We start from the raw sequence: 11323 nt of genomic DNA, 5'->3' as shown, positions 1-11323 counted from the left end.
AGGAAAGATTCTATCTGCAATTGCAATATTTGATTTATTACAATCGCCTATTTATAATCTCCCAGACACAATCTCCATGGTGGTTCAGACTAAAGTTTCCCTTGATAGAATAGCTTCATTTCTCTGTCTCGACTACCTTCATTTGTATATAGTACAAAAACTTTCGGAAGATGATGTCAATATTACAATTGAGATAGTCGATGGGAATTTCTCTTGGGACCTTCATTCTCCTGATCTCACATTAAAAGATCTTAATTTTCGAGTGTATCGTGGCATGAGAGTGGCTATTTGTGGGTCTGTTGGGTCAGGAAAGTCAAGCCTACTTTCATGCATATTAGGAGAAGTGCCAAAGGTATCTGGAACCATTGAATTGAATGGAACGAAGGCTTATGTTGCACAATCACCTTGGATACAGAGTGGAAAAATAGTAGACAATATATTGTTTGGTAAGGAGATGGACAAGGAAAGGTATGAGAGGATCCTTGAAGCATGTTCGTTGAAGAAGGACCTAGAAATATTTGCTTTTGGAGACCAGACTATCATAGGGGAGAGAGGTATCAATTTGAGTGGTGGGCAGAAGCAAAGGATCCAGATTGCACGTGCTTTGTATCATGATACTGATATTTATCTACTTGATGATCCTTTTAGTGCTCTGGATGCTCACACCGGAACTCATATATTTAAGGTAGTTTCTCTTTGACCTCAACTTCTAAAGCTTTCCTCAGTAAATTGGTTTGAAGCTATTCATCTAATATTTGCATCACAATTTTGACCATAAAAAACTAAGTTTGATCTAAACTTGATCTAAGACGAATGAAATTATAGATGTTTAAACGAATGACATACAAACATATAAAATTGAGTGATGCATGTTCTTGCATAAAACCTGTGAATTGATGTTACTTGTATTTATGAAAAGTAAATGGCGTTATTATGTATAACTATTTGGATCTTTAGATTGCAATTTCTTTACAATGCCTAAATGTGAACACTTAAACTTTTATGGCAGGAGTGTTTGCTAGGAATTTTGGGTTCAAAAACGGTAATTTATGTGACTCACCAAGTAGAGTTTTTATATTCGGCTGATCTTATCCTGGTGAGAATGTCTTATCTTTCTTTCATGAACTTCAAGTCATTAATCTAGGTTAGGAGTGATTATTTACTTTATCTTGTATGACAGGTTATGAAAAATGGAAGGATTACCCAAGCAGGAAATTACAAAGAAATTTTTAATTCAGGAATTGACTTTATGGAGGTAGTGGATGAACATAAGAAATCTTTGGCAAAACTTAATTCGGTTAAATGTGAGGTTGTTTTGGATAATTTAATTAATGGTGGGGAAGAAGGAAATATAATGTGTGGTGAGAAATATATTCAAGAAGATGAGGAAACGGAAACCGCAATTGATAAAATAGAAAAATGTGTTGAGCCAAAAGGGCAACTTGTCGAAGAAGAAAAGAGAGAAAAGGGTGTAGTTAATTTTTTAGTATATTGGAAGTATGTTACTGCTGCATATAAAGGGGCTTTTTTTCCATTGATATTGCTGGTACAAATTCTTTATGAGTTTCTCCTAATAGTCAGTAGTTATTGGGTGGTTTTAGCTACTCCTATTTCAAAGGATGCCATACCTTATATTAGAGGATCCACTCTCATCTTTGTTTATGTTGCCTTGACCATTGGATGTTCTCTTTGTGTACTTATAAGGTCCACCTTAATTGTAACTATTGGATATAAGACAGCCACTATGTTCTTCAACAAAATGCATTTTTGCATTTTCCGTGCCCCCCTATCATTTTTTGATTCTACTCCAAGCGGAAGGATTTTAAACCGGGTTAGTAAATTTTTTTAATTACTCTTAGGATCAAAATGATTTTACTTAATCACCATAAATGTTGATTTAATATTAATTTTAAAAAGAATCTACTTTTGTATGCAGGTATCCATAGATCAAAGTGCTATTGATACCACTATTCCACATAAAATTGAAGAACTTCTTATCTCAATTATAGATTTCTTGGGAACTCTTGCAGTAATGTCACATGTTGCTTGGAAAATGTTAATAGTTTTTATTCCGATGACTGTGATATGCATATGGTACCAGGTAATTCTATAGCCATTTCCTGATTAGAATTAAAAATCAAGTTCAACCATATTTTGCCATGATTAATTGTTATAATACAAGTTGGATTGAACTTTTTTTAATAAGTAAATTCTGAATTTTCTTAGCTCATATAAAATTTGATTTAGTTGTGGATACATATATTCTGTGGTGTGGAAGTGTTGATTTAAAACTTAATATTCTTTTTGAATTTATCGAAAACATACTTAGCAGATCTATTTTATCACACATTATCATGTAAAAATAATGCAAAGTTATAGTCTTTCACCAACCAAAATTTTGAGAACAAAGGACCAAATAAGACCAATGTTATCAAAGTGAATGCACCTAAAGTTTTGATATGCATAAAATATTTTAATATGCATAGACAAAAATATAATATGAACTACAAGTTTTGTTGGTTGCTCCATTAATTGAAGCCCAAACTAAAATAAGATAATAATATTTAGCATAAACGTACAACAAACAAACTAGTAACAAGTTCTCATTTTACACAAGCTAAATAACAATCAGCTAATAATTGTGAGAACTGAGAATAATGTCTATACATTTTAAAATGATAAATATGATAAACGATTTTAAAGGATCCATCAGTTTGTAACCGGGAAGGTGACAAGACTTTGCAGTCACATATTTTTCCTACCCCATACAATGATATGAACCTATGATGGAGGGTCTAACGGTGCAATTTCACGACAATTTGTGAGACAACTTCTATTTTCTTGTTCCCTTCTTTAGTTTGCTTTGTTTTTCTCTCTAAATGTAAGAGAGATCTCATTGCCAATTGATAACTCCATGACAGAGCCTTTGGTAATCTTAAGACCATTAACAACAACACCCTTGGAAGAAGAGGGGTATATATAAAATATTTCGCTTCCAATACAAACCAAAATCTTCTTCTAGACTCATCCAAATCATAGTTACAAGGAGAGGAGAAGTATCGGTCTATATTGAAAATCTATCAACATTGCATATTGAATCGATGATCCTGAAAAACAATTTCATGCACGGTTCAAGGGATTGGATCGGTATCAAGAGAATTGCTAGTATCAGATAGGTATTGGTCATAGGTGATCACACGTCGGTAAATCAATACAAACTAAGGGTAAAAAAACTAAGGTGATCACATATCGGTGGATTGGGCTTGTGTCAATTGTTGGACAAATCTCAATCTTATGATCCACCATGTTTATACTACTTTGTGCCACTGTATTTTTAATGTTTCAATTACTTAGGACTCAAATTGATAGATGGATATATAGGTGGTGATTGGATAATCCACAACAACAAAATTTGAGCCCCAATAAAACTGCCATGTCTTAGATAATGGGCAATCAAAAAAAGCCTATCTAAGTGGACTTCCTAGGAATTGATTCGGTGCTATTAATTAATTAATAATTTTCAATGGGAAAGTCTTCTTCTTCCTTCATTTCTATTTTTCTTCATCTTCTTCATCTTTCATTCACATATCTCTTTCTTTTCTAAGAGAATTGTGTGGACTATAGTTTATTTTAAGCCTACAAAAATATTACACTTAGCCTAAGTGAAGTACCTTGGTTGCACTACATTACTTTTCTGTGATAAATTGTATATTCATGTGCTTTAAGTGATAATGAATAAGGTTATATTGTTAAGTCCATCAGTAGCAAATTTATTTTTGTGAAAAAATTGGATGTGGACATAGGGTTATTAGTTGAATATAAATTTGATATTCTATGAAAATATTTTATTAAAAGAAAAAAGAAAACATATACCACAAAATTTTGGGCACTATTATGTTTATGTTCAATAAACTTAAGAATTTGTGGATAGAAAATTTTTACCATAGACAACAAACATGTAAAATCTATAATTATAAATAAATAAATGAAACCATCCAAAACAAAATAATCGAAATTAAATAAAATTGAATGAAATATTTTTCTGCAGTTTCATTCATGATGATGGTATCACTACGAACCATCTAAATGTTAATATCACATTAAGAAATCACTCATTAAAATATATATACATATATATATATATAACATTTTCTCCCTAATTTCTACATTGCATTGAATTTATTATTATTTTCTCATGAACCTTGTCTTGTAGCAATACTATGTATCTACGGCACAAGAACTATCACGGCTAACCGGAGTATGTCAGGCTCCAATTATACAACATTTTTCTGAATCTAGTTTAGGTTCAACTACAATCAGATGCTTCAATCAAGAAGATAGGTTTATGGATATAAACCTCAAGTTGGTGGATGAGTATTCTCGACCCAAATTCCATTTCTCTGGTGCAATGGAGTGGTTATGCTTCCGTATGGATATGTTGGCGTCAATCACATATGTTGTGTCTTTGATTTTCTTGATTTTAGTGCCGAAGGGAGTACTTAGTCCAGGTAAAATGTTGAACTTGATGTTTTATAAACCATCTTTTAGGGCATCTATCAATAATTGCATGAAAGCATGATTTTGAACTTATTTTATTTTCTCTCTTGAAGGTGTTTTGGGTTTAGCAATTACGTATGGGCTCAATTTCAGTATGCATGCAATCATATGGGATCTGAGCAATCTTGAGAACAAAATCATATCCGTTGAAAGAATACTGCAGTATACATGCATCCCTAGTGAACCCCCTTTGTTGGTAGAAGAAAATAGGCCTAGTTGTGAATGGCCATTGCAAGGGAAGGTTGATATCGTTGATCTGCAGGTTACCCACAATTTAGATTCCCAAATATTTATCGATCTCCTTACTAATTCTTTGTTTTATGGAATAGATTTCTGAACCCTAATATTGTTAGACAGTTCAAGCTCTTAGAGAATTCCGCTAAGTTTAATTATTTGATTATTAAATATGTATATAGGTCCGATATGCACCAAACCTTCCTCTTGTCTTACGAGGTCTTACATGCACTTTTCCTGGAGGGATGAAGATTGGTATCGTTGGACGTACTGGAAGTGGTAAATCAACACTTGTGCAAGCTCTCTTCCGCATGTTTGAACCTACAGCTGGTCAGATTTGGATAGATGATGTCAACATCTCCAAAATTGGCCTTCATGACTTGCGGTCAAGATTGAGCATCATCCCACAAGACCCCACAATGTTTGAGGGGACTTTAAGAAGCAATCTTGACCCGCTTGAAGAATACACTGATGAACAGATTTGGGAGGTTGGTTTTTCTTATTTAATGAATAATCTTTAATCAATGAGAAACATATGATGAAAATATCTTCTGCTCATTGATGATACACAAAATAAACACATCACAATTGACTATTTGGGACATGTATCTCTACAAACTCCTTTCTTGTAGTCATTCTATTTTTCATTTTTTTTTCTTCAATTTTTAATTTTTTAGTATGAGATATTAGAATCCTTTCATTGGATGCATTGGACCATCTTTGGGATAAGTCTGGCTTAAGATATTTTCTTAGTTGGAACTTGGGAGGTGCATTGATTCCATTGCTTTGTTTTTCCATTTCCACTTTAAACCTCTTGATTGTTCATTTCATTTTTTACTTAGCTCATCTTTAATGGTTAATGTTATGGCATCTTGAATGATTAAAAAATATGGCAATTTGACATGGGCTTGATTTTTTTTTTGTCTTAGGCATTAGATAGATGCCAGCTTGGTGGTGAATTTAGAAAGAAGGAAGTGACTCTTGATTCTGTAGGTTGGTTTCTTATTTTATTCACTATATATCAAAATTTCTAAACATCAATTTATCGACGCAAATGCATGCATTGTCTTTCAAAATTCTTATTTTATGATATATTTAACTTCTAGTAACAACCCAACCCCTAACCCCTTTTCTAACAAAAGGTAGAGGAAGAAAGTTAATTAAAATAAGGTCCTAGATAAAGAAAACATTTTAATATGGTGGTTGTCACAGTGACTGAGAATGGAGAGAATTGGAGCATGGGTCAACGGCAGCTAGTCTGTTTAGGGCGGGTATTACTCAAAAGAAGCAAAGTGTTAGTTCTCGACGAAGCTACTGCATCAGTGGATACTATGACAGACTATCTAATTCAACAAACGCTAAAGCAACAATTCTCAGAGTCTACTGTCATCACAATTGCACATAGATTAACATCAATTCTTGATGTCGATATGGTACTCCTTCTTGACAATGGTTAGTATCTAGTAATTAATACACTGCAATCAAATGTGTTCATTTGAGTTTGTAATCTTCTCATCATTCTCTGGAGCTTGCGTAGTTAGATTGACATGTTTTATTGTTTTGAGCAGGACTTATAGTGGAATACGATTCCCCAGCAAATTTACTAAAGATCAAGTCTTCATCATTTGCAAAGCTTGTTAAGGAGTATACTCTAAGATGTAGTTCCTAGTTTTTGAAAAGTCAAAATTAGTGACTTTTAAATGTTTAGACAAATGAATGTTGAACCATAGTGAGGTGCCTTGCTATTTTGAGTATGAAAAAATTTTGGTGGGAGAAGACAGTGAAGTGGATATTAAGGCTGCATGTATTCAAATGATCTGGCAATGGCATTGGGTTGAAGTAGCAAGGGAGAGAAAAGAAGATAAGAGGGAAAAAGTATTTTTCTTCATACATGTCTACAAAATTGTGGGAGAAGTTTTAGTAATCTGGACGTATATATCTTTTAGACCACCACAAATTTCTACCAATGATACATTGGATAGAGGTCAAATTATGTAGACAAGTAGATCCCAAAGTCTCATGCTCACATGTGAAGTTGTAGCCTAAATGTAATTGGCCAAATGGCAAAATGAATCTTTAAAAATCTAGTGAAAATGATTTAAAAAAATAAATAAATAAGATACAAGTAAATATGTCTATCACATGAAGGGAATATGCTTGAATCTAAGTCTAAAAAATGACATGTGGCTAACCCTCGATAGACTGCCAATATAAAAAATTCCCTACATAAAGTTTCTAAAATAAAAATTTTGCATGTTGCTACTTCAGATATTTCTTAATTTAGTTATAGCAAACATGTTATCTTTTTTATGCCTAAATTTTTCTTACCAATTATTACTATGATTAAATTTCTGAGCTTCCCTACCTCGTAAAGTATTCCTTCCATGGTCATGCATTCTAAATTGAATGTTTCAAAATTGGTTTCTAGAGTGGCAATTAAATTGTTCCTACAGCCAACCATGTGGAGGTTATCCTGACCTCAAAAACACATGGTTTTGATTCTTCACAAACAAATTTTTTCTTAATTAGATAGTACTTCATGACAGAAACTTTTAGATTGAAGTGCTTTTCTGTTAAAAAAAAAAAAAAAAATCTAAAATCCCATTTTCAGGTAAGTTAGGAATGTTAGAAGAATTAAATTATCTATAACCTCTCAAAGTGGAAGGTTTGGATCCCTTTTGTTGAACATGTTTTTGTTGTTTTCATTTGCAATTACCTTTTTGGACGGGAAATACTAGTTGAGTTTACAACATTTTGGATTGTATATGTCATTCAGTATTATTTTAGTAAGTATAATTGTAAAAGTGTATTCAATAATTTGGTTTTATCTATGTCTTCCTTAGAAACATTATTAGACAATGTAAGCCTTTTATTGGGTATATAGGGGCTCTACTCTAGTAGTTGAAGGAAAATGTGAATTTCATTATAGGTAGAATTTAACAGAGAGTTGAGATGCCTTGGAAAGAGTAAGGTCATTACCCTATTTGAACAGTGAGGCCTACCAGTCACAAATTTTTTTGGACAGGTCATACAAAAACAAGTCCCCAATGGGTTTATACTGATTGTCCTTATTGTAAAGAATATTTTATGGCTTTCGGTCAAATCCATTTAAGAACTACCACATGGAGGACTCCTCTATTGATAGCGAATGTTTGGATATGAAGGTCCCACTTCAGATTAGATACATGAAAAATATCAAATTTCATGCTTCATCTCTTATACATGGTGCATGGCGCATCATGATAGGTTTCTACTTTTGCATTTTCACTGATCGCCCCATGTCTGTCGAAGTTGAGTTATCAATCAATTTTTATGACATTGTATCTCCATGGGGAAAAAGTAAATTAGGCTAAAACCTAGAAAATGGATGGATGATTTTTCACAAAATTTAAGTTCCAACTGAGGTCCCTTGTAAATAGTTTCATTCATCGTCAAATATCTTTCTTGCATCAAATTAGGTGAGACTCACATTTGTGGGCAAGTAGGGGTTAAGGTCCCCTACTGAAATTTAATGTTTGAGATCTATTGGATTTGATAATATGGTAGTTAAAACCAAATGTGAAAATGCCAATAAAAAGGGTTGCAAAATTCAATTTACTTTCAAATTTGACAAGCGACTGATCGAAACTGTACTCCATTACGCAACAGTTGGAATTCCCACATCATAGTTCCATGTAAAAAAAAAAATCATTGGAATTCTTTCATGGTGGATTTAAAGGATAGATTTTTCTTTGACTCAATTGTTAATTAAGCTCCTCAATAATATAAAAATTTGTGTTTTCTAATAACTGGTGTCCTTAGCTTAGGGGGTATTCCCTGAGATGTAAAACTGAGGATGTTGATCACTTTTACATTTGCAGAACTTGGCTAAAACGATCTTACACAAAGGCCAAGCCAGAAAAGAAAAGAAAATAAGAAAACTGAATTAAAGAGAATGACCCAAAATTAAAGGGCAGTTGGAAGTTTGCTTTTATAGTTGACATAAGCGAAGTCTATTTCGCACAACGGAAATTGGGAAATTATAAAATTTATTTAGCCATTTAGAGGACTGACAAAGACTTTTCTCCTTTTTCATTTTTTGGTACTATAAAAGTTTTCCTTTATATAATTTCAAACACCCCTCTCCATCTAACAATGCTAACTTTTTACACCAAGGCACAGACCCAACTCATTCCATTCTCTTTTTCAGTTCCACCATGATGCATCTTATGTTGATTGGCTTTCCAATAATAATATACATTAGTGTAAAAAACAATGAAAATTATGAAATTACATAATAATTTAGCCATTTAGAAGACTGACAAAAAAAAATTTCTCCTTTTTTTATTTGTTGGTATTACAAAAATTTTCTTCTATACATATAAGGCACGTTGCCAAGATGCCAGCATATGTCATCCTCTCTCCCCTCCCCCATTGGAGAAGACCCCCTTCCCTCTTGTGTTCAATCCTATGATTGGTGCATACTACTAGTTTACTAAAGCTGGCAGTATGCCCAATCTTCTCCCATATATAAATTCAAACACCCCTCTCTGTTGAACAAACGTAACTCATTGCAATCTCTTTCTAGTTCCACCATGATGCATCCCATGTTGCTTGGCCTTTTGATAGTAGCATTCATCAAGGTAAAAATAATGGTGTTTTTCTGTTATCCATTCATTTCAACTTGATTAATGCTTGTTAATGTTTTATCATTCTTATTTGGTTGTTACCCTCCCNATATACCTCACTTATGGTGATTGAAGAAATAAGAAGAAATGCTCCTATAGCAAAGGGAGTTAACTCCTTGGTAGACCTTGAGTGTTGCAAACGTCTGGGATTATCTATCCAAAAAGATAATCGTCGTCACATTTTGGAGGTTTATTGGTGCAAACCCCCCATTAATTGGATCAAATTAAATTTTGATGGGAGCTCTTTGGGAAATCCTGGGCACGCTGGAGCGGGAGGAATTTTTCGTGATCATCTTGGTAAAGTGATATGTTCATATAAAAAATATATGGGAGTGACAGGGGTACTTGAGGCTGAAGTAGAGGGGCTGATGGAGGGTTTGATGCGAGCCAAGGACATGGACATTCAACATTTGTGGATTGAGTCAGACTCGAGTGCTGTTGTGGTTTTAATTCAGCAAAGGAAGATTCCTTGGTTTGCTTTGCAAAGGTGGATATATCTCCAGCCTTACATGAGAAGAATTTCTTGGAAAATTTCTCACAATTACAGAGAGGGGAATTCAGTGGCAGATTTCTTGGCAAGAGATGCGGCTAAGAGTGGTATTTCAGGAGTTGATGTGATATTGCCTCCTCACATAGGGGATTTTCTTGCTAGAGATGCCGAGGGAAGACCAAATTATAGATTCCCTTAGAGTTTTCCCTTTCTCCTGCTGATGGCAATGCCGAAGGTGGGAGGATAGGGAGGCTATTGGTTCTTTTTTATTGTTGGATTGGTTGTTGGGTTGTAATTTACTTCTTTTATGTCTTCTTATGAAATAAAATTTTAGCGAAAAAAATACTCTAAGATGCACATAGTTTTTGAGAAGGCCAAATGAGTGGCTTTTAAATGTTTAGATATAAGCATGCCGAATTATAGTGAGGTGCATTGCCACTTTGAGTAAGAAAATTTTGTTGGGAGAAGATAGTGGAATGGATATTGAGATTGTATTCATCTAATTTGGCAGTCGCATTGAGTTAAAGTACTATTGGGAGATAGAAAAGAAGCTGAAGGCTTCATTCATGTTTACAAAAATTGTGGGAGAAGTTTTAGTAGTCTAGTGATATGTTTAGACCATCACAAATATCTAACACATGGTAAATTTGGTACATCAGAAATTTTATCGATAAGTAGAGCCCAAAGTTTGCTGCTCTCATGTCAAGTTTTTGCCAAAATATTGTAGTTGGCCAAATGACAAATACATCTTTAACAATTTAGTGAAAAATGGTTTAAAAAAAGAAAAAAAAAGAAAGGGGAAATAGACACTATAAAATACTAGTATATATATGTCAATACGTGGGAGGGCATATGCTTGAATATGAGTAAAATTTGAATATGGCCAACCATATACCATTTTCTAAATATCGATATGCTCAAAATGTCATACACCTGTCCATAAAGTAAAGCTCAGTACCAATATAGAGACACCCTCCAAAGACCGCCAATCAAATTTTTTTCAACCATAAAGCTTCTATAACAGAAAATTTGTATGTAGTTATAACAGACACCTTGATTTTGATTTATAGCAAACATGTTATCTTTTTTATGCCTAAATTGTTCTTTACCGGTTCTTATTATGATTAATTTTTCAAGCTTCCCCTCCTCACAAAGTTTTCCTTACATGGTTATGCATTCAGAACCAAAAGTCTCAAAATTGATTCCTAGAGTGGCAAGTTGAATTATTCCTATAGCCAACCATGTGGGAGGTTATCCGGACCTCAAAAAAACACATGGCTGAGGTTCTTTACAAAAAATAAAAATAAATAAATAAATAAAATCTCTTAATTAAATAGCACTTAATGACATCATTTTTTGGTAAAAAAAAAAAAAA

At 33.4% G+C, this 11323-nt stretch overlaps 3 protein-coding genes across 3 annotated transcripts in view; all 3 read left to right on the top strand.

Annotated features, from left to right (window-relative positions):
• Window positions 1–76: 76 nt before the first annotated feature.
• Window positions 77–2235, top strand: LOC122070484 (ABC transporter C family member 3-like). Its single transcript, XM_042634645.1, has 5 exons — window positions 77–685; window positions 1010–1096; window positions 1181–1831; window positions 1937–2101; window positions 2227–2235. The coding sequence occupies exons 1-5, from the start codon at window positions 77–79 to the stop codon at window positions 2233–2235; spliced, it is 1521 nt and encodes a 506-aa protein (XP_042490579.1).
• A 1951-nt stretch (window positions 2236–4186) lies between these two features.
• Window positions 4187–6607, top strand: LOC122070473 (ABC transporter C family member 3-like). The gene is made up of 6 exons (XM_042634632.1): window positions 4187–4508; window positions 4611–4819; window positions 4974–5279; window positions 5721–5784; window positions 6004–6243; window positions 6360–6607. Exons 1-6 carry the CDS (start codon window positions 4346–4348, stop codon window positions 6458–6460), a joined length of 1083 nt encoding a protein of 360 aa, XP_042490566.1. The 5' UTR covers window positions 4187–4345; the 3' UTR covers window positions 6461–6607.
• Window positions 6608–9297: 2690 nt separating this feature from the next.
• Window positions 9298–11323, top strand: part of LOC122070487 (polygalacturonase-1 non-catalytic subunit beta-like) — a 4870-nt gene continuing 2844 nt past the window's right edge. Inside the window, exon 1 of the mRNA XM_042634650.1 lies at window positions 9298–9413. Within this exon, the coding sequence (XP_042490584.1) occupies window positions 9366–9413 (48 nt within the window). The 5' untranslated portion in view covers window positions 9298–9365. The remainder of the gene's footprint in view (window positions 9414–11323) is intronic.

This window comes from Macadamia integrifolia, unplaced genomic scaffold, assembly GCF_013358625.1.
Source record: "Macadamia integrifolia cultivar HAES 741 unplaced genomic scaffold, SCU_Mint_v3 scaffold933, whole genome shotgun sequence".
Lineage (NCBI taxonomy): Eukaryota > Viridiplantae > Streptophyta > Magnoliopsida > Proteales > Proteaceae > Macadamia > Macadamia integrifolia.
Note: the sequence above shows the minus strand (reverse complement) of the source record. Positions and strands in the feature narration are given on the sequence as shown.

Coding starts and splice junctions, on each gene's coding strand:
- LOC122070484 (XM_042634645.1), top strand. CDS start 77: ATGGTGGTTCAGACTAAAGTTTCCCTTGATAGAATAGCTTCATTTCTC. Junction 1,097..1,180: donor ATTCGGCTGATCTTATCCTG/GTGAGAATGTCT, acceptor CTTGTATGACAG/GTTATGAAAAATGGAAGGAT. Junction 1,832..1,936: donor GCGGAAGGATTTTAAACCGG/GTTAGTAAATTT, acceptor TTTTGTATGCAG/GTATCCATAGATCAAAGTGC.
- LOC122070473 (XM_042634632.1), top strand. CDS start 4,346: ATGGATATAAACCTCAAGTTGGTGGATGAGTATTCTCGACCCAAATTC. Junction 5,785..6,003: donor AGTGACTCTTGATTCTGTAG/GTTGGTTTCTTA, acceptor TGGTTGTCACAG/TGACTGAGAATGGAGAGAAT. Junction 6,244..6,359: donor GGTACTCCTTCTTGACAATG/GTTAGTATCTAG, acceptor TGTTTTGAGCAG/GACTTATAGTGGAATACGAT.